Consider the following 22476-nt stretch of genomic DNA (forward strand, 5'->3'; position numbering starts at 1 on the left):
GCACGCGCACACACACACACACACACACACACACACACACACACAGAGCACTGCTGTCACTGTGCTTTAAAAACATACAGTTATATGCACACGGACATGCGCACACACGGACACGCACTCACGCACAGAACCTCTTGAGACAGAGAAATCCATTTCACGCCAGTGCTCTAAAAGCATGGTCTACATGTGTCACAGAGAGATGGGTGTGTAATAGGGTGCTTGGAACATCCCCCCCCCCATGGTTACAGTACCAGTTTGCATGAAATAATGATTCATAATGAACTAGGGCTGGTGAGGTCGATGTAACCTCAAGTCAATATCACTTTTGCCTCGATCGATTTAGTCGACAAAAATGTATTTTGGAGGGCCTTGTCGTAATGGCTGATTTTATACTTGGTTGCACGCTGAAATTAGCTGATCTACAAGCTCACAGCGCATCTGCGCACGATAGTTTGTAGATCAGCTATTTTCAGCACCCAAACCATTCCCCCGCACAACCAAACATAAAATGACTTTTCTTTTAGATCTACTGGATACAGTTAAAGGCATTGAAATTCATTGATATGGTCAAGTTCAAAACAGCACAAGTCATGTTTAAAGCAAGAAATAGATTATTACCAGTGAACATACAGAACATGTTTTTTGACAGAGAGGGGGGTTATAATTTAAGAGGGGAGCTAAATTTGAAGAAACTTCTGGTACACACTACCATGAAATGTCAATGTTTAACAATCTGTGGGGTCAATTTGTGGAATGGTCTGGCTGTTGAGCTCAAACAAAGCACCAACATTGTACAATTTAAGAGGATGTACAAGAATGAATTACTTAACTATTACAGAGTGGAGGATGAGGCACGCTGAGTATCTCGGGCTATACTTGATTTCTTAATTATTATACTTTATTTCTTAATTATTATACTTGTTTTCTTATTTATTATACTTGATTTCTTAATTATTATACTTGATTTCTCATTTATTGTTCTTACATACACATGGACACATGTACGTGGGTATGTATGTATGGATGCTGTTACATTTGGATTATATATTTATTGCAATTACTGATGGGGGTAGGAGTAAATAAGTTTTTACTTCTTCCTACTCCTTTTTGAACTTCAGGTGCAAGACCTATGATCACATTGTTGTCATTATATTTTTTCTTATTTCATTCAAAAAAGAAATATACATGCATTGTGGTTATATATATATATATTGTTTTTTCTTTTTCTTATTTGACTGTCTTACCTGAAGGTTTCAAATAAAGATAATCAAATCTCTCCTCCACTTAAAAAACCCAGAAAAACTTCAGAGCCCCCAAAATAATAATATTTGAACTAGGGAACACCAAAAAACTGGGCCTCCCAAATCATATTTGAATAGGGGACCACTTAATTGCGAGCATGTAGATCAGTGTTATTTTTTTCAGCAGATTTTGGTTTAGTCTTAGTCCTATTTAGTCTTCTGAATTTTTTTAGTCTTATAGTCTAGTCTTAGTCGACTATAAAATCTTAGTCTTTTAGTCTTTTACAGTATGTCTTTTAGTCTTGGTCTTAGTACAATGTAATGTTTTCCCGGAAAATATTTTATATTCTGTATAGTAGCTTGTAAATACTGGTAGTTGCGGAATGCGGATTGTGTTTTTTTGGGGCTTGTTTACATATTTGGCCTTGCTTCCTAATGTTGTTTGGGCTTTAGGGCTTGTTTTCCTAGACCTGGTTGCTTATTTCTCTTGCTAAATTTGGCAATAGTGCAAGTCGCCTATCAAATTGCATGCAGACCTTTTTGACTTTGGAAGGATGAGGGATTTTCCTACCCAGACAATGACAACAAACACATGGCACACTCACAGATCAGGCGCGCACAGCCACACACACGCACGTACAACAGGACCATAGAGTTGAATAAATGGAGAGATGGAGAAAATTATACTGCACTTTCTACAGTTATCATGTGCTGATGCACAACCCATCAGTGTTGTCATCACCCTCCTCCAGGCGACCCGACCGAGGCTGATCAGACCCCGGCCTGTGTCCAAGTGGCATCTCACCTGCTATTTTAGGCTTTCGTCCATTCTAAACCCCTTATCCCTAAACCTTTTTTCCTATTTTGAAAAACATTTTTGAATACCGGTAGTTAAAATAGACGTAGAACAATATTTTATGCTTTCCACAGAAATTGCGTTGCGAGCTGTTGTGACTTGTGAGCCCTTGTCTGTTATTTTCACAATTTATGCCTCTTTCTTATATTATTTATGGATCATAAACCTACGAGGCAAGCATCAGTAGCCTGTGATTAGGTGGCCGGAACACTGGAACCTCTGGTGCCGTGGAATTTTCATAAACGGCAAGATGGCCACCGTGTGAATTTGGTCTATACCAGGCTTCCCTCCGTGGTGTAAAGCCTGGTGATGCGAGGTTAGGTTAGTGAGGACCGATTATATGAAGATGGGTTGAAAATGGGTGAAGTCGGCCGAATTATTTATTTCATGATCATGACAGCCCTAATTGGGGTAGGAGATTGAGAAGGGGTTTTTGGCATGGTCCTGTCATCTGTATACTTGAGGACAGGTACTTGGACTGAGCTGTTCAAGGAGGTGAACTGCTTGGCCGACAGGGAGAAGAGTCTAGTGGGTGATGGGAGTCGGGACACACCGCCCTGTGGAGATTATGCTATGAAAGATAATGGATTATTCACCTTGACCGTCCTTGGCCCAGTATCCACTGGCACCTTGCTGGGTTGACATTTGGTCTCCCGCCGTAGGGCAAATACACACATTGCACATCCACAAGCACACGCATACACACAGATCAAATATAAATCATACACTGGTACGTGTATGGGTTAATGATTTATACATTGCTGCTAGTAGACCTACCTACTGTAGTCTCCAAGCAGTTACAGTATATTTCCTAATTGAACACATTTATGCCCTTGAGCCAGTCGAAGGCTTTATTGACTCGATATAAAAGGTTACCTTTCATGGTTTAGATTTCAAATATAGCAAAAGTAGCAGATCTACAAGCTCAAAATGCGTCTCTTTGCACCCCTTTTCGAGCTTGCAGATCTGCTGCTTTTGATGCTTTTGTGTGACACTGTAGAGGATCGAGTAGAGCTGTAGATGTAGTGTAGTGTTGTGTAGAGCGTTAATATGGAGATAGTAGACGTTTCTGCCCGACGGCAACAAAATAATATATGGATATACTTTGATTTGATTTGATACCGGTGGTATTGGCATGATATGTAACTATAACTGTGGGATAAAAAAGAGAGAAAGAAAAGATGATGGATGTGTTATTAAAATTGTCCTCGGTGGGCGTACACATCTGGTCCTCTAATAAGCACGCTGACACAGGACGACACCCAACACTGCATGACAAGTAAGATTTATTACTGACGAGAGAGAGAGAGATAGACAGTGTCACATAGTAGAAGCTGTAACTTGTAGCTGCACTGCATTTGTATTTATTCCTAGATCAGTGGTTCTCAAACATTTAATTTCAAGGACCCCTATAACTCTGAGAGTGTACAGATGGAACCAAATGGGCCCTTGTACACTCTCAGAGTTACCTTACTGTAGGGGTCCATTTGGAACCAGTGTAGGGACGCTAAAGCGGGGGTGATGTGGTCGAATTTCCTGGAGCCAGTTAAAAGGCGAGCAGCAGCATTCTGTACTAATTGAAGACGATGAATGAAGTCGACCGATACGCAAATGAAAAGATGTTTGCCAACCATGGAAACATGAATTCAAATGTAAACACATTTACAATGGATGTCATCTGTCCAGAGAGGAAATACAAGCTGATACAAGCTTTGTAGATCGTCCATTTCTTTCCAGATGTTGTTGGCCCCAGAATAGGGTTCCTCACTGTCAGTGTGGCTAATTAATGTTTCACAGAATTAATTAATTTATAATGAAAGACCAGAGAGAGAGAGAGATAGAGAGAGAGAGAGAGAGAGAGAGAGAGAGAGAGAGAGAGAGACAGATGGTCAGAACAGTAATCACACTATAAAAGTGTGAACAGTCTCACGTGCAGTGTTGCCAGGTCTGCTTATTATAAGCAACATTCTGTATAGTAGCTTGTAAATACTGGTAGTTGCGGAATGCGGATTGTGTTTTTTTGGGGCTTGTTTGCATATTTGGCCTTGCTTCCTAATGTTGTTTGGGCTTTTGGGCTTGTTTTCCTAGACCTGGTTGCTTATTTCTCTTGCTAAATTTGGCAATAGTGCAAGTCGCCTATCAAATTGCATGCAGACCTTTTTGACTTTGGAAGGATGAGGGATTTTCCTACCCAGACAATGACAACAAACACATGGCACACTCACAGATCAGGCGCGCACAGCCACACACACGCACGTACAACAGGACCATAGAGTTGAATAAATGGAGAGATGGAGAAAATTATACTGCACTTTCTACAGTTATCATGTGCTGATGCACAACCCATCAGTGTTGTCATCACCCTCCTCCAGGCGACCCGACCGAGGCTGATCAGACCCCGGCCTGTGTCCAAGTGGCATCTCACCTGCCATCCTAAGCCCCCACTGCCTCTCTGGGGCTTAGGGTGGCAGGTGAACTGTTAGCAGCGGGTGATGGCGACTCTAGGAGGCTCTGGGCACTTGTGGGTTCCCTCCAGGCCAATCTGTTGCCAGTCAGGGGTCATCAACATGCTGGCTTGTGATGGACCTTTTCCTCAAACTAAATGTTTGCCACGGCACAGACACATTGAGTGGTCAATAATATTGCCATGAATACTACCGGTAAATGTATAATCGTGCAGTAGTCACGGTGTAGAACACAGGCTGTGTTTTTTAAGTGCGAGTGGTTGCTTGCTATGCTTTAAATGTTAAGTGTATTATTGTTATTTCCATGGTCATCTCTGTACTTTTGTTCTTTACATTATACTTCACCTTCTTCACTTTCTATATATAACGAAGTGATTGCTTTGAACTCGTTTTTTGGCGAGGTAGAATGCGGTTCTTTGGTGCCCTTCAGGATTCGAATGAGCCTTCACACCGGGCAATCTTTTTACCGTTCCGTGCCGTCCAGCAGGTTTTGCCTGATTCCATGTGAATGCAGCATTCAGTTGATCTGGCCTCGAACCGAATCTCTCTGATTCATCCAGGAACGTCCGTCTTAGTGGGAAGAATTTATGTTGGTTGAAATCAGGTGATATTCTGGGCCAGATGTGACTAGTCTTGGTTTGACTTGATCTGGCCCCAATCGAGACGTCACTAATTCGTCCAGGTCCTGACCGTACTGCTGGGACTGGCTCTAGTGCTTTCATTTTTGAATCATTCAGATTTGCAGCGGACTTGGACAAGTCTTGCCACAGACACGTTTGTCCATGTACGAACCCCTGGTCATATTCATAGTTATGTGGTATTTGGCCTTTCTTTTTTTTTTTTACTTTCTGGGGCTTTGCGATAAACATTGTTTTTATCACAAAGCCCCAGAAAGTAATGTGTTAAATGATAAAGTTATAATTTTATAATTTACTTTTCGAGCAAGTAGAACATGACTTGTACTTGCCTGACGGGCAAGTGCCTCTGTGACCTTAGTGTCAACCCCTGTATAGCTTGCTGCTTAGCTGAAATAGATATAAAAGATTTTGGGAGGTGTAGTTCCAGACACATTAACATGAATTAATAGAGAAGTGTGTAACTAAAAAGAAACAAATTAAAAAAAATCATACAACATTTATGATAGTCCTCTCAAAAGTATAGTCTAAAGAAGCTATCTATGAAAAACTTGAATCCGCAACATCATTTTATAGTTTATACATGGGGTCGTAGGGGGTCCCTGCTTCATCTCTCTCAGCTAGGTGTCCTTGGCCTTCACTCCCAATCTGCCTCCTAATGAAGACTCATCTCTTCAGATTCCAGCGTAGCCCATAGCACTTGTCGTACACTTGACCTAGCCTAGTAATTTAGACAGCATGTTATGTAGACACTAGACAGGTGGCAGGTTAATTTGTTGTACTACTTAGACTGATGCTAGGTTCTTGGTTTACCTATGATCCTAGACTGTATATTTATATGCATTTGATGTATTTTGTCGTGTTTTCCTTGGTTACTGTGAATCGCTCTGGATTAAGAGCGTCTGCTAAATGCTAAATGCCCAAATTGTAAAATTGACCTGGAAAAACGTTGAAGATCCCTGTCGTAGAGTGAAAGAGGGAACGACACAGATTGCTACAGAAGTTTCCTGTTCTGTTTTAATTATTCCTAGATCAGTGGTTCTAAACGTTTTAGACCACCATAACGTAAGTATACAAATTGTACACTGTTAGAGTTACAGACCTGTAAGGGTCCCTTTGAAAACCCCCTAAAAGAGAGTCCTAGATTATTTTTGAGTGGTGCAACCACTCCTATAGACAGCTATGTGTGTCCCTGGCTGGCTCGCTGTAGTGTTGGTTGGTTTTCACCATCAAGTATCACTGTTGCGCAGCCTAACACACACACACACACACACACACCCACACACCCTCACGGTAACTGTCATTTCTGGAACGTTCGGGGATCCACCGGGGACCCCCACACGGAGTTGCACCACTCACTTCACACACTTAAATTACACACTGGTATTGGATCGGTACTAGGTATCGACGGATATGCAAGTTCTATAGGTTCGGAATCTCTAGTCCACTCACAGAGATGCTGTCCTTGAATGCTCATATTCTATGTTACACTTATAGACAGACAACATCAATGGTATTGCTGAACCAGCCTAGAAAGAGAATAGTGTACTAGAAATAGATCTGTGAATAGTTGTTGCCTAATGACAGCAACAGGAGCTCTGAAAAGGCCGCTGCTGTGAATTTCAATCCATCAAATACACATTTTTAACAGAATAACATTCTAATGTCATGCAGTTACCCTGTGTTGCATCATGTGAGGTGAGGGCAGCAGTGACCTCATAGCCCACTTACCGTTCAAACTCTAGGCAACTGTTTGAAACACTTTCCATTGTGAAGGTGATGGCAATGCTTAGTAGGTTGTTTTGTGGGGGTTTCTGGCTGCTTTTGGAAGGCCCACGATTACAATTCCTTGGTTTTGATTTCTCAACATTGTTGTAGTAACAATGACAAAAGAAAGAAATCAAGAAAGCAGTAAAGTAAGAAATAGCTTTGATTGAATACTTACGTTATTACTCAAATATAAACAGCACGTGGTACAGTCGGATATTAATTATCAATTCATGAACATGGCATAACAAATAACACAATAATACATGTCATCAAGTCAACACATTCACTACACATATGCCATGACACTATGTACAAAGGAGAAAAAAGAAAAACACTTACTATTTGCATTTACCTGCCCTTGTGGTCTCCTGATAGAGGGTCTTTCAGGCCAGTTTTGACATAAACCAGTTATTCACATGTTTTTATTTTTATTAAGCATCATTCATGAGTTTCAGTTGTCTTTGAAGGTGTAGTGTGCATGTGTACACTGTACACTGTTAGTGCTTTCTGTTAGTGTCAATAAGGAAAGTTAGTGCTTTCCTTATTGTCTCTATACTGACTGACTTATTGCTTCAGTACTTATTGATCTACCTGCTGCATGCCTACAAATGCTAAATCTACAATTTAATAACATTTTTGCCAAACAATGGGTCTAGGTTTGGGACCCATTTTCATGTGTCGCGACTCTCGTGAGTAAATATTGTGTTTAATACGAAAACATAAAAGGCAAACAGATTGTGTTGGTTGTTCATACGATCTAATGTTCAATGCCAAAAATGTGTAGTCGTGATGACAGCTCCTATGTTTCGGCGTGTGCATTCTGTATCTAGTTCAGTCAGAGCAGGGTCTATCCTCCACAGAGACATCATTCAGGTCACGGTCACTGAAAAGAGAGAGTCACAGAGAAAAGCCCTTCTCCCTCCAACGGGAGGTGTAGAGGAGGAGGAGGAGGAGGAGAGGTGAGGTGGAACCATGAAAGGACACTGAGAAGAGAAAAGGAGGGGAGAGATGAGGAATAGAATAGAGACACATTTTCGTTTTTTCTATTCATTAGAGAAATAAAGTTACAAATAAAGTAAATGTGTAAAAGCCAAGTAGGTACTGTGTGGGCTGGGCTGGGCTGGGCTGGGCTGGGCTGGGCTGGGATTTTTCGGAAGCATGACACTTAAATAAAGAATCAATCCATCATATAAAAGCCATGAAAATGATCCAGTACGCTTCCCTTTGTCTAAACAATTTTTTTAATTACACAAATTATTTTGTAGCCCATTTTTTTTCACCCTTGCCAATTGCCTAAGCTGTAATCCCAGGGTGCTACTCTCCCTCTGCCAACCTGGGGAGTGTGGAGAGCACCGAATGCATGAGGAGTGAGCAGGCTGCTTCTTATCACCTGACAGGGGGAGTTTCCCCGGTGGGAACACGTTATTCCAAACAGTTCCTTTCCCCTCCATCAGGCTGACCAGGGGGAGGCAGTATAAAGACCAGGATTACTGAATGTGGTACTGGGTACCTCCCTAGGGGACACGGGGAGAACATGAAAACTCCACACAGAAAGGCCCTTTGGCCAACCCCTCCTAGGGTATGGACACTGATGACGCGGAGGAGAGAACGTGCCCCCAGCGCGAATCGAACCCAGGGCCTTCTTGCTGTGAGGCGACAGTGCCTTCTAAATCAGTTGATTTCAAAGTTTGCAGCTTGTAGATCTGCTATTTTTGAATAGCCAACGCTAAAATCAAAAACTCTTCCCCCCCCCCCCCGCCTCTATCATCTCTCACACTCTTGCCCTCTTCTCCTCCACTGGGCTAAAAACCCACTTTATTTCTGTGGTGTGTGGGAGTGAGGCATGCTGGGTAGTCTCTGAGGGTCTCGGGGGATCAGCTGTGTAGTTGTCACGGTAACACGGTGGGACAGATGCCCTCTCACGCCGACATGGTGGTGATGATGTGGTTATTAATTCAATACCCAAGTAGGAATACCAGAGGAGACAAGAGTCATGGGACCAGATGAGCGGAGATGAGAGCAGAGAGTAGGGAAAAGAAAGTGGATCCTAACTGAGGGAGAGAGAAAGATGGAGAGAGACAACTTGTTATGTCCAAAACGTTAACTTGTCAGAAAATGGGTGGAAATACGCTGAATCTAATTCGTCATAGTTATTTTTTAGTCACAAGCTATAGCTTTTTTCATTATTTTTCCCCCCAAAATCTAGCAAAAATCGAGAGGGAGAGAGAGGGGGAGAGAGAGCGCATGTATGAAAGAAATGTTTGACATAACTAGGGACCCCCAGGTCAACATAACAGTCCTAGCTACTGGAGGTATTCTCTCTACTCTCCCGAAGAATCATAATTAATAAATAAATAAAATGCCTTGTTAATCAGGAACCCCAGCCGCCTGGCCGTTGCCATGGGAATTCTTTCTTTTCATCCCTTTTTTTGTTCGTGATGTTTACGAGTTCTTTCCCAACCGGGTCGGAGGTCGGGTGCCTTTTGTGATGATGTACTAATGTGTAATGAAAATCGTTATTTTCATGTCTCTATTATAACTGCAGAGAGAGAGAGAGAGGGAGAGAGAGAGAGAGAATCTTGCTCACTCTCACATTTACATCCCCCCGATGTCACATTAGTTTTCCGTTGATTGACAGCTGTGATCAGGGATGCTAAACAGATCTGGAATGTGTGTGTGTGCGCGTGCGTGTGTGTGTGTGTGTGTGTGTGTGTGGATTCCTTATTGGTCCTTATTGGTGTAGAAAACCCTGTTTTCTACTGGTGTGTCTTTATTTGTGAACAAGAGAGCGAGAGAGATGAGTCATTGAATTACCCTTGCAGGTGGAAACCCTGAAAATGCACACACAGGCCACAAGTGTGCCAACTACTCTGTGTGTAATGACTGCTAGGTGTATTGACTGCTACTGTACGGTAGGTGTAGTTACTGCTAGGTGTTGTGACTGCTACTGTAGGTATAGTGACTGCTAGGTGTAGTGACTGCTACTGTAGGTATAGTGACTGCTACGTAGGTGTTGTGACTGCTACTGTAGGTATAGTGACTGCTAGGTATAGTGACTGCTAGGTGTTGTGACTGCTACTGTAGGTATAGTGACTGCTAGGTATAGTGACTGCTAGGTGTTGTGACTGCTACTGTAGGTATAGTGACTGCTAGGTGTTGTGACTGCTACTGTAGGTATAGTGACTGCTAGGTGTATTGACTGCTAGGTGTTGTGACTGCTACTGTAGGTATAGTGACTGCTAGGTGTAGTGACTGCTAGGTGTATTGACTGCTAGGTGTTGTGACTGCTACTGTAGGTATAGTGACTGCTAGGTGTTGTGACTGCTACTGTAGGTATAGTGACTGCTAGGTATAGTGACTGCTAGGTGTTGTGACTGCTACTGTAGGTATAGTGACTGCTAGGTGTTGTGACTGCTACTGTAGGTATAATGACTGCTAGGTGTAGTGACTGCTAGGTGTTGTGACTGCCAAGTGTATTGATGACTGCTACAGTATGTCAGGTGTATTGACTGCTAGATGTATTGGCTGCTGCTTGCATTTTTCAGTGGCCGCAGTGAGTTGCTATAGTTGTACGGTGGTAGAAGAGCGCATCACGTCATGCCTGGCTGACATCTCACAGTGGATGTCTTCTCACCACCTCAAACTGAACCCAGGCAAGACTGAGCTTCTCTTCTTCCCAGCTAAGTCCTGCCCCGTGCAGGAGCTAACTATTTCCATAGACAACGCCTTGGTAACTTTAGTTCAAACAGCCAAGAGCTAGTTGATCCCAGTAGCATAATTATGCTTGTCTAAAAGATTAAGCCATGCATGTCTAAGTACAAACGGCTTGTACAGTGAAACTGCAATCCTGTAATGTCCTGTTACTGTGCTCTCATTCTAAGCACACATTACAGCTGTCACTCAATCCTGTATACACTCTATAACATTCAACTAATTAGACCCTTCCTCACCTAGGAGTCCCAGTCCCCAGTTCCTTATCCAGACATCAGTCATATCAAAACTTGACTATTCTAACTCCCTCCTTACTGGCCTACCGGCATGCACACTTAGCCTCTCCAATTGATCCAGAATGCCACGGCTTACTTGGTCTTTATCCAGCCTAAATTCTCACATGTCTCCCCCCTTCTCCGTTCCCTCCACTACTACTCTCCTCACACACACACACACGCATGCACGTGCGCGCGCAGATGCGCACACACACACACACACACACACACACACACACACACACACACAGAAGTGTCTTGGTTGAGTGAACATTTTATTGAACAATGTTTTGAGTAAAAAATGCAAAATTGATGAGACACAAAAAAGCCAAAGGGCTTGTTTAAACATTCAACACTCAAGTAACCGGAAAACAACAACGCTGTTGTACAATGATACAACGCAAAAACACAACAATTTACAGTTTAACCCAGTAAGACCTGAGGCCAAATGCATTCTAAATTGTTTGTCACGCAAAGGTAGCAGATCCACAAGCTCTATACGTGGCACTGAGACCGTGGCGACCTGAGACCAGATTCTACAAATGTCTTCAACATTATGACAGTTTTATGATAAACCTATGTTTCTATATGAGTGGTTCTCAAACTATTTTATGTCAAGGACCCCAAATATTATATTTATTTGGCCACCCCCATCTGAAAATATATTGTTCCAGGACCCCCCCCCCCCCCCAGAAGCAAATATTTGAGTTAAAAACGTTCGCTGTGAATTAATATATATTCAAAGATTTGCACACGTTTTCATGATAAAAAAAATGAAAAGAAAAAAGCACTGCGAGCTTGTATATTTCCTATTTTTGATTAGCTAAAGTACAGTATGTGCTATTATACTTTTTTCCTCATGCCTGAGGAAGGTCCGGAGGGACCGAAACGTTGCTTCATTAAATAAGACAATACTCATGTACCGAGCAAATACACAGTGTGCGGGTGTACCTTATTGCTTTCATGAATAGCTAAAGTATAAAATGATGGTTAATGTGGTAAACTTGACACAGGTAATGGGGGCCCAGGGATACGACACCTGCAGTATGCCCCTCACCCTCACACCAAACATGGCAGAGCTCACAGTGAGACGTTTACCCTGAGGGCGGGGCAGGTCAGGAGGGGAGGGACGCATTTACGTGTAGCTACACAGAATGAATTCCTGGCTTTTAGTGGTTGCAACTAGCTGTAAAAAAAATCAGTGTGAAGTATGAAAGTGTTTTGTCTCAGTTAAGTCAAGTCAATGTTTTGTCAGGTTACTACTGACAAAACTATTATAATCCTGTTGTGAACTCATTATCGTCGTCCTCGCTGTCACAGCTGTATGATTGATGTTCTGACCAGAGTCTTCCTCTCTTTGTGTCTCCATAGAAACCTGCTGGACAGAGATACCTTCTCCAAATCGGACCCAAGTAAGAGCCATGTCTTTGTTCCTCACACTGGCTGTGTCTCCACCATCTACAGTATACTAGTGGCTGTGTCTCTCCACCATCTATACTAGTGGCTGTGTCTCAACCATCTATAATTAGGGATTGTTATTTGTATTTTTATTGGTAACAAGCACCTTATCGATCAGGCTTATCGAGCCGGGTTCTTATCGAGCCCACTATGGATGCATTTTCTATTATTTTGTGGAAAGACGGGAGACAATAAATTCTGAACAGAACCCATATATTTTACCAGGGCCTTCAAATACAGTACTTTTATAACAGAAACGTACTTCCTGTTCTGACATTCCATATGTTGATCTGACCTCATCAAACCCTGTACACAAGACACACTCCATATATGGCCAGTACAGAATTCATTCCATATGTTGATCTGACCCCCCATGCCAAAGTGCCAGTGCTCGACCAGCAGTCTGCCGTTACCCAGGCGGATGCGTGCACGCGACCACATTATACCAGTAATGGTATAATGGTTGGGAACCCCTGCTCTATACCTACGACTGGTGAAACGTAACATTTTCCCAAGTCATGTACTTAAGTACAATTAAGTAAAATTTTGAGAATTGTCCATTTTTCAATTCTCCACCTACATCTGAAGAAGGCAAATATTGCACACTTTTTACTACAATTATATGAACATATTTGTTGTAGTAGATTTTGAAAACCACTTCAGTGCCATTTTTTTGTTGTTCTATTTGAAAATAGCACAGATAACAAGGCACTGCAAACGTGTTGTGAGCTTTGTGTAAGTTATTTGTCGTTAGGTGAGTCCTTGGGGAGAGGTTGTGTAGCAGTCTTAGCTCTGTAGTTTTGTCTTTAGTGTCTTGGTTCCAGCTAGAGTCCTCTGTGTACTTCTGTTGACATTGGGGTGCTTGGCCATGCAGTTGTGTGTTGTGTACAGGGAGTACGGGTCCATTTGGTCCATTTGGTTTCATTTGTAGTTGTATACATTCACAGAGTTACAAAGCTTACACATTTGGAACCACCTATAGGAATTGTTAAAGGGAATCGTTAACCCATTTTGGGCGAGAACCCCTTTGTTATGCTTTAGCTATTGAAAAATAGTAGATCTACAAGCTCATATCGAAGAACGACTGACATAGAAACATAGCTTTTTTTATAAAACTGTCAGGATGTAGAAGACATTTTTTTAATCTGATCTCAGGTCAAAATGGGTTTTAAGGAACCGGAATCGTTAAAATCCTAAAGAATCTTCTTGTTCGTTCCTTTCTGTTATTTTATTGCGTTGGTGTGTATAATTGTGAATGTGATATGGATCTCCCTCGGTCTGAAATAAGGATTGAATTCATCCCAACCCTAGTCATGGGGGCTGATGTGATGTTTCCCATTCTCTCCATTACTGGTGGTGGTTCTGGTTCGTCGGGGAGTCCAGTATCCAGGGGCGCGCGTGTGTGTGTGTGTGTGTGGCTATTATTAGTGTGTGAGGGTGTGCAGTAGAGTGTGCACAACCACCTGGAGAGAACATCAAAGACCTCTGATGAGTTCAGTAATTTCATTTGCTTGTTTCGTGTGGGGAGGACAAATTCGACACAGTGCCACCATCAGAATCAGGCAAAAAAGAAAAACGTTATTCTGAGCCTTTGATGTTGTCTTTTTGGCTGTTGAGTGATACCATTTAGAGCTTATTATATTATTATACATAATAGTCCAACGTGGCCTTGAAAGGGACATTTTCTAACTGATATTGTGGTGGAAACAGCTGCCTCATCGAAGTTAGTATGGTGACTTTATACATTCTCACTCATATGCTTGAATGTGCCCTTATATTATCATCACTTTACCCAAAAATCCAGCATTAATGCGGAGATACTGGTTTTGTCCATCATTGATTAGAATAACGAAGTCAGACGGGGGGAGGAAACGATGTTAGTTTGAATGATGCATTTTTAGTTAGAAGCGCTTTTAAAGAATTTAAGAATTGATGAACATCAATTAATTACCAGCTGCGCGTCTATCTGTATTTGGGTGTGTGTGGAAATGTTGCAACTTGCTGGCTGCAATGCTATCTCATTGGCTGAGAGGTTGGCTAGAGGCAAAAGGTGTCTGGTTGCCTAGAGCAGGGGTTCTCAACACGATTTTGCAACTGAATGGCTGGAATATGGAAATGAAGAGTTTACATATAGTACACATAGTACATGCATAAACTTTCCTTAATGATTATATCTGGTTTCAAATTCATATGATATATTTTCTCTATTATAAGGTTATTTTTGCAGTCAGTTTGTATTGGGGGTGGGGAGGGGGTGCCGGGCGGGGGTCGCGAGACATGGCCAAAGCATTTCCGGGGGTCCCCAGCCAAAAAGGTTGAGAACCCCTGGCCTAGAGACGAGTCAGCCAATAGAGCACCGAAGTCTGACGTCAATATCGGTAGAGGGCGCAAGTCCACAGGTTCATGTACTTTTTATTTGCATTGTAATCCCCCCCAAGGGGATTTTAGATCGCCTCATATAAGAATGTCATGTCACCCCGGCCGTTTCATTTTTATGGATATGAAGAATCAACTGACTGAGAGAAAACGCTAATGTTACTGCTGCTGAATTAGTTAGATTTTCGCTAGAAACAGACTTTATCAAATACGAGTGACTGACGGACCTCGTAAATGATACAGAGACACCTCCCTGACAATATTGCAGAGACAGCTTGTTTATTTTTGGACCACAATGCTTATATGAGACGATTTCAAGAGGACCCCATGTTATTCTCCATAATGACTAGTTATGACAATGAAATGATAAGTTGCCACTACCAACCTAATAGAAAGTAGACCTGCCTGCTTCGCAGCTGGTAAAAATAACGCACGCACGCACGCACGCACACGCACACACACACACACACACACACACACACACACACACACACACACACACACCATCATACCACTTTGCACATTACCTCTTCAATCTCCTCCCATCAGGCAGTAGATATAGAAGTAACCTCTATGCTGCTGGTTTTTGTAGTGTATTGTCTTTCTTGTTTTTGTATCTATGGTTGTCTGTATATGTTGAGTATGAACCAAGACAAATTCCTATCAACTTGTTGACATGGCAATAAACTATTGAATCTTGAATCTTAATATCCATCGAAATCGATAATACGGCGGATACAAGCATGACATTTGGTAATTGGTACAGATGTCCCTTGGGTAAATCTAAAACATCCTAGATGGGGTTCCCCCAAAATAATCTTTAACAGGACGTGAGTTATTGACAAAATTGAAAATGGCCGCCTATAGTGTTGCTGATTGTCTCAAAAAGCCTATAGAATCTCATAGCATGTGGCTCATAATCCTCTAAGGCATCCTAGAAGGGGTGCCCAATGGAATCAGGAATTGAGTTATTGATTTTTTGCTGAAAAAGCTCTCCTAATGGAAAACATTCCTCCCACACACCCTTCTAGGATGTTTTAGGATGACCCAAGGGACATCTGTATCAAATGTCTTGCTTGTATCCGCCGCATAATGATTTGGATGGTTTTTTTTACGGCATTAAGCCCTACAATTTTTAAGTAAAGTAAATAATGAATTTGTGGATGATAACATTTAGTACAGTAGCCTATAGTACATCTATCAGTAATTATATAACCTGTTTATTTGACAAAATAGGCTAATGTATTAGCAAATTTCCAATATTTGTAAAAAGTCATATTGGTCTCAATATTTCTCTCATTCTGCACTGCACTTCACTGATTGAAGTAAGGTTAATTCACAGATTAATTTATTTATAGATACAAGTGAAGAATGACAGGAAGGAGGGTGAGAGAGAGATGGGGGGGAGACATGCAGCAAAGGTCGTTATGAACGGGACTTGAACACACGATGCACTGTCAGGCCAGAGCCTATATGTGGCATGTGCCTGGATGGTTTCATTGTATTTGACTAATTTTCCAATTAGAATTTAGATAAAATGGTGAAATCATGCCGTGGGGCACAAGGTCAAAATGCGTCAAATAGAGACACATTGTAAGATTGTACATTTTTTGTCCCCAAAAATAATAAATAAGCTAAAGATTAGATTTAATTAAGATAAAAGCGGCACTATGCAATTTGACTTTATACGGATCAGTTGCTTTCAGATTATTGGTTGTACAGCTGTAGTGTTATTGAACTGTTTCTGTATTCCACAGTCTGTGTTCTCTACACGCAAGGAGTCGGCAACAAGGAATGGAGAGAGGTGAGTCCTCAGCACAACTTTATTTTCACATCACAGGTGGAAGAAAAGAGGTTGAAATTATTATTATTATTACATACAAAGCTCCATCATTGTGTTGCACCGAAGTTTGACATCACTGTCGCAATTTGTTGTATTGGAATTCCCATACGTCATTGAAGAAATACGCTTTTTTATGCTTTTTTGACTCCATATGAAGCATCATCTGACGCAGAAAAATACTTATTTATCCACTTTTTCTTTTTCTCCGACAGAGAGTCACATCGCCGGGGTGGTTTGTTTATTTTTGGAACACAGTTCTTATATGACGCAATCTAAGATTTGCCAATGGGAATTCCAATACAAAAAATAACGTTGTGACAGGTGATTACTGTATGTAATTTTGACAGGACTAGTTAGAGGTTCTCCGATCGATCAGTGGGCAATCAAAATCGGCCGATCACGAATCAATCGGATCGGATCGGATCGGCCGTCACCAAATTCACAGAGTGTGTGTTTGTGACGCACGCACGCATGTCATGATTTCCAAATGAATGAATATTCACCTATGCAAATGCATGTGGGAGCCCTTCTGCACCAGTCACTCACAGTTATTCATAGTTTTGCATAAGACGTCATGTGCCTCCCATTATGAATATGATAAATGCCAGGTAGAGACCTCACTTAACCCGCCGTCGGCTCCCACTCCGGCATTTCTGCATTGGATAGTGTTTAATGTCATACATTGTTCGTTAAAAGGCTCCCGTTGGCACAGAAGTAACCACCTTCGTCCAGTGATGTACTGTATGCAAGCTTCAGAGATTTTGAACATGTACATGTAAAATGTGACTTCAGTTGTTCATCAAACTTAAATTGTAGTACGGTTAATTAGGGCTGGGCCATATGGGGTGGGGGGTGGGGGGGTGGTACATGTCGTTGTGATAGTAACTTTTGGGATATTTGTATTAACTTGTACTTTAACTCTAGCATCCCTATTCTGAGGGGAGCATTAGCCTGCAAGGCGTTGTGAGCTCGTTGATTGGCAATTTTCGGTGGAGAGGTTTGGTTCAGAAGGAAAAAGGAGCAAACCAAGTACATTGAATTGATTGATTGAATGTCAAAAAAACAAAACATTCATTCATTAAAGTTTCATCTGCAACACAATTTTATACAATATGTAGTGGGGGTCCTCTCTCTCTCAGTTCAGAGGTCCTTTGCCTGAAAAACAATGAAGACCCCAACAGTTCTACAGTATCTATGTAACTATGTTCTGAGATCTCTACAGTATTTAATATGTAACTCATATTTGTGTCTATGTCGTTCTGAGATCTCTACAGTATTTAATATGTAACTCATATTTGTGTCTATGTCGTTCTGTGGTCTCTACAGTTTGGCAGGACGGAGGTGATCGACAACACGCTGAACCCCGATTTTGTGCGCAAGTTCATGTTGGATTACTTCTTTGAAGAAAGACAGAATTTACGGTTTGACTTGTAAGTAAATTATTTCATTTTTTATATACGAGAGAGAGAGAGAGAGAGAGGGAGAGCGAGAGAGAGAGAGAGAGAGAGAGAGAGAACTGGTTCCCATAACAACGGAAGCTCCAGTGGAATGAATGGAGGTACTGGTATATAGGAGTTGACAGATGCCTTCAGGGAGAGAAAAAAACACATTTAACCCCTTCTAGTCTGGTGTGCCGAGCAGCGCACTGCAGTTCACTATGGATTATCGCCTACAACACACCTTCACACTACCAGAACACCGCCTTCAATAACAATGCAGCCTAGAAAGCAGTGGTTTCCAAACTGGGGGTCCCCAAATCATTGTGGATGATTAGCTTAATTTCGATGATTATCTTATTTCGATGAGGGCTTCGGTCTCCTCATTCAACCACGTCTATCCACGGTAACGGGACATCTTTTCGCCGCGTAAAATATGCCTTCTCCGTCTGTTTACTCCTCATAGCTCATACTCCTCACGTTTCATTTCCTTCATTTGATGCGGATTTAATTCACATCTGCAGAGAAGTCAGGTTTTTTGGTGAACTAGAATGCGATTGTTTGATCCGCAACAGAATTCGAATGAGCCTTCACACCTGCCAAACGAAGCACACTTTCCGACAATATGCTCGCAGTAAAGCATTCTGCCAGATTGTATAGGAACTTACATAAGTAATTTCTTTTTTACGTTATTGACTCTAAAGGCTCATACATAGTCTGGATTTACGGTGGTGGGGTGACCACCGAACTACAACATGACGTCACGGTGAAGAGCAAACCACCGCCACCGCTCCAGCCCTTCTCTCTGTTTTTACTCACCACTGCTCAACGTTATTTCAGCTCCGGTAGCCAGCTCACCACCGGAGCGGTGGTCACCTTACCACCGAAAATCCAGACTATGAATAGGCCTTAAGCCTAATGCTCCGTTGATCGTCAAACGGGTTGGTCTTGTGTATGTTCACTTTATACTTTCTTCTAGGCACTAGTCAGTGGGCACTGGGCACCCTGTGTCCTTGTTCCATGTTGCATCATGTAAACAGGAACATAAACCATATTACTATTTAATATATTTTTTAAATACATCATGGTGTAGCCCTTTAAGACCTTTTTCATATCAAATTGGCCAAATTATCAAATAATACAAGAAAGAGGCAAGCATTGTGAACATAGCCGATATACAAGCTCACAACGCCTCGCAGTGCAAGAGCTTGTAGCTATTTTCAGTGTTTACGGAAAGAGTCAAACTAAATGTAATGCCTACAATTACAATTTACAATTACAATTCTAAGTGGCCTATAGAGCAGTAATTCTCTTTTTGTATTTATTTCAAGGATCCCCCAGTTTAGTAGGCATTACCTAGGCACAGATCTCCATAACTCAGAGAATGAACAAAGGGTCCATTTGTTCACTCTCTGAGTTACAGATCCATGTGTCTCCACCATGGGGAGAGAGTATGTTTTGCATGTGTGTCCGTCCGTGTGCGTGTCCGTCCGTCCGTCTGTGTACAGCTAATCTCCGGCACCGTTAACCCGGTCGATGCCAAATTTTGCACACACACTCCCTGGATGCCAACGATGAACCTCTGCCCCAAATTTTCCAGAACGGCCTGTTATAGCACCACCCTGGTGGTGCTAGGCTGACTTTTAAAAACACATTTCTTTATGTTTATATTCTGATTTAAATTTAAATATGAATTAAATTCAGATTCTGTCCAAAAATCCCGCAAATTGTATTTGTTACACACTATCTCTATAGTCATGTGTTCAAGACGGATCTGTCTGATATTTCATGTTCCATCCTAATTGGCTAACATTGGCTTTCAAAGTTTTGAACATAAAGCCTCAAATCATGAACGCAGCGTGCAATTTACGTGAAATCTTTCACAGACTTTCCTACTAGGCTGAGAAATATATCCCACCCTTTTCACATTGGCCTGTTATAGCACCACCAACAGGTGGATTTTTTTAATTTTTGGAACAAAATGCCTCAAATCATCCAATTGCCATCCTAGGCGTAAGAAGAAATGGCACCCTTTTCACATTGGCCTATTATTCACTCTCTTGAGGTTTTACTGCCCTTAGCAGATCTACAAGCTTGTAGGTCTAGGAAAGTAAAATGGAACAAACTGGTCAAATAACGGGAATAAATGACACAATTATTACATAACGTTCTAACCGCAATAACTTTAGACAATCACAATTATTTTGCACAATCATCATAATCGTTTCCATGTTGAAAAGAATAAATAAAGAAATTCAAACATTTTCCAAAAAATAGTAGCCATAGCAGATCTATAAGCTTGTAGATCAGCGATCTACAAGCTTATAATTCATATTTTGAAATGCGCAAAACCCAATGAAATCGTCAAATGAAGCCTGTCGTTAGTTATACAGGGACACGTGAGTCTAAGTAAACTAGAATTCAATGTTTATAAAGTAAACTAGAATTCAATGTTGATATAGCTCTAATCTGATTCATGGCTTTAACGTTATAATAATGCATTCAAGTTGTATGTTTCAAGGTTGCATGACTCAAGTTAATGTGCCTGTTCTTGTATGCCCATTGGGGGATTTTATTTTGCTAATGCTCTCTGTTTTTGCTTAGCATGCTGCTTCGACAAAATTCTGAGAATATGTCCCAAAGCGCAGAGCCTTTAACGCCAAATTTAAGTGTATACCATTTGTTGCAATAAATGGTCAATCTACTTTGACCTGAGTGTTTCCTGTATAAATTGCTATTATCTGTGTGACAGTTAATCGTCAACTTAATTGTTGTTGATGTGACAGCCCTACAGTCATTTAAATCTATATACAGTACATTTACAAGGTGTGTGTGTGTGTGTGTGTGTGTGTGTGTGTGTCAATTTGACACTTGCATTCAGCCTACTATGCTGTGTGATTAATGTGTCATACGTGTGTGTGTGTGTGTGTGTGTGTGTGTGTGTGTGTTTACGTATGTGCGTCTGAAAGCCCAGTAGGAATGCTTGATGGACTATAAATAGCATCGGGAGACCTGCAGCTATTGTGTGTGCGTGTGTGTTCAATGTCTAGCATGTGCCTCCATCACTTTGACAATTGCTCAGTGTGACTGGCTGCTGTGCGTGCGTGCGTGCGTACGTACGTACGTACGTGTGTGTGTGTGTGTGTGTGTGTGTGTGTGTGTGTGTGTGTGTGTGTGTGTGTGTGTGTGTGTGTGTGTGTGTGTGTGTGTGTGTGTGTGTGTGTGTGTGTGTGTGTGTGTGTGTGTGTGTGTGTGTGTGTGTGTGTGTGTGTGTGTGTGTGCATGCATTGCATACATGTTTCTCTGTGCGTGTGCATATCTTTCATGGTGTCTGAGACCAAGTAACCGATATATGGCTCTGGTTAGTCTTCAATGGCTCAGGCTAATGAGCTATTTTCTGTGAAGAGGTTTGTTTGGTGTACCTAGTTGTAAACTCGTAATACATACAATATCATATATTCTCTGTCGAAACCTCACATGTCCAAGACTGTTACTTTTCAGGATTCAAATTTAACCCTGAATTTTTTCCATTTTTTATCCAAGTTATCTAAAATAGCCAATCTACACGGACAGGATACATTCAAGACATTCAAAAGAAGGAGAAAAAAAATGGAAATGATGTTTCTTTCTGTATGTACTGTATGTTCCGAAAATAAAACTGAACTGAACTGAACTACTTGCTCACAACGCGACACCTTATTTATGACCACTTTTGTGTGATACTGTAGTGTACCAAAGTAGGGCATTTATTTGCAACAAAACATAAAAAGTTGAAAGACACAAGGTTTATTGCCCCAACGTTAACGTTATATTGGTTTGCTCCAGAGCTTTGCTTTGGATGAAGTGAAAAGTCTTTCTTTTTAAAGGTAGAGTAAGTGATTTCACTTAATTCAAATATCACTTATTTTTTTGTTTTGTTGTGATAATCCTCTCTACTATAGAGTGTGCTGACCATATAAGGAGTTCCTCCCTGTCCCCAGTTAACCCCTGGGGGTCAAAAAACCTTAGGTTTCGTTTTTGACTCTCTATCCTGATTGGACGAAGGCTTAGGTCCCACAGCCAAAAACGAAACCTAAGGTTTTTTGAGTGAAATCACTTACTCTACCTTTAAGTGAAGTTTTCTTCCTTTATTTAAGATTGCCCCCAAAACTGAGGACACCGGGGCCTGGGATTTGTGTGTGTGTGTGTGTGTGTGTGTGTGTGTGTGTGTGTGTGTGTGGGGGGGGGGGGGTAGAGTTCAATTACACACACTGTCACACACAGAGTCATTACGGCGCCTATTCGCCAAAGTGTTCTTGCAGAATAAATGGCCACAAGTTTGGCCGCAGAAAAGAGCAATTCAATTTTAGTGGCGGGTGAAATGACCTGAGCTGTCAAACACTTTCTCCGGTCGCTGAGTGAACTGGCTGT

The 22476-nt window shown here is 41.6% G+C and overlaps 1 protein-coding gene across 1 annotated transcript in view; it reads left to right on the forward strand.

Moving 5' to 3' along the window:
* Nucleotides 1–22476, forward strand: part of LOC308311116 (copine-8) — a 73756-nt gene that overhangs the window by 12355 nt on the left and 38925 nt on the right. Inside the window, exons 2-4 of the mRNA XM_080757657.1 lie at nt 12325–12365; nt 16545–16591; nt 17957–18060. Coding sequence (XP_080613783.1) covers nt 12325–12365; nt 16545–16591; nt 17957–18060 — 192 coding nt within the window. The remainder of the gene's footprint in view (nt 1–12324; nt 12366–16544; nt 16592–17956; nt 18061–22476) is intronic.

Source organism: Protomyctophum bolini (assembly GCF_963924005.1).
Source record: "Protomyctophum bolini genome assembly, chromosome: 23".
NCBI classification, from domain to species: domain Eukaryota; kingdom Metazoa; phylum Chordata; class Actinopteri; order Myctophiformes; family Myctophidae; genus Protomyctophum; species Protomyctophum bolini.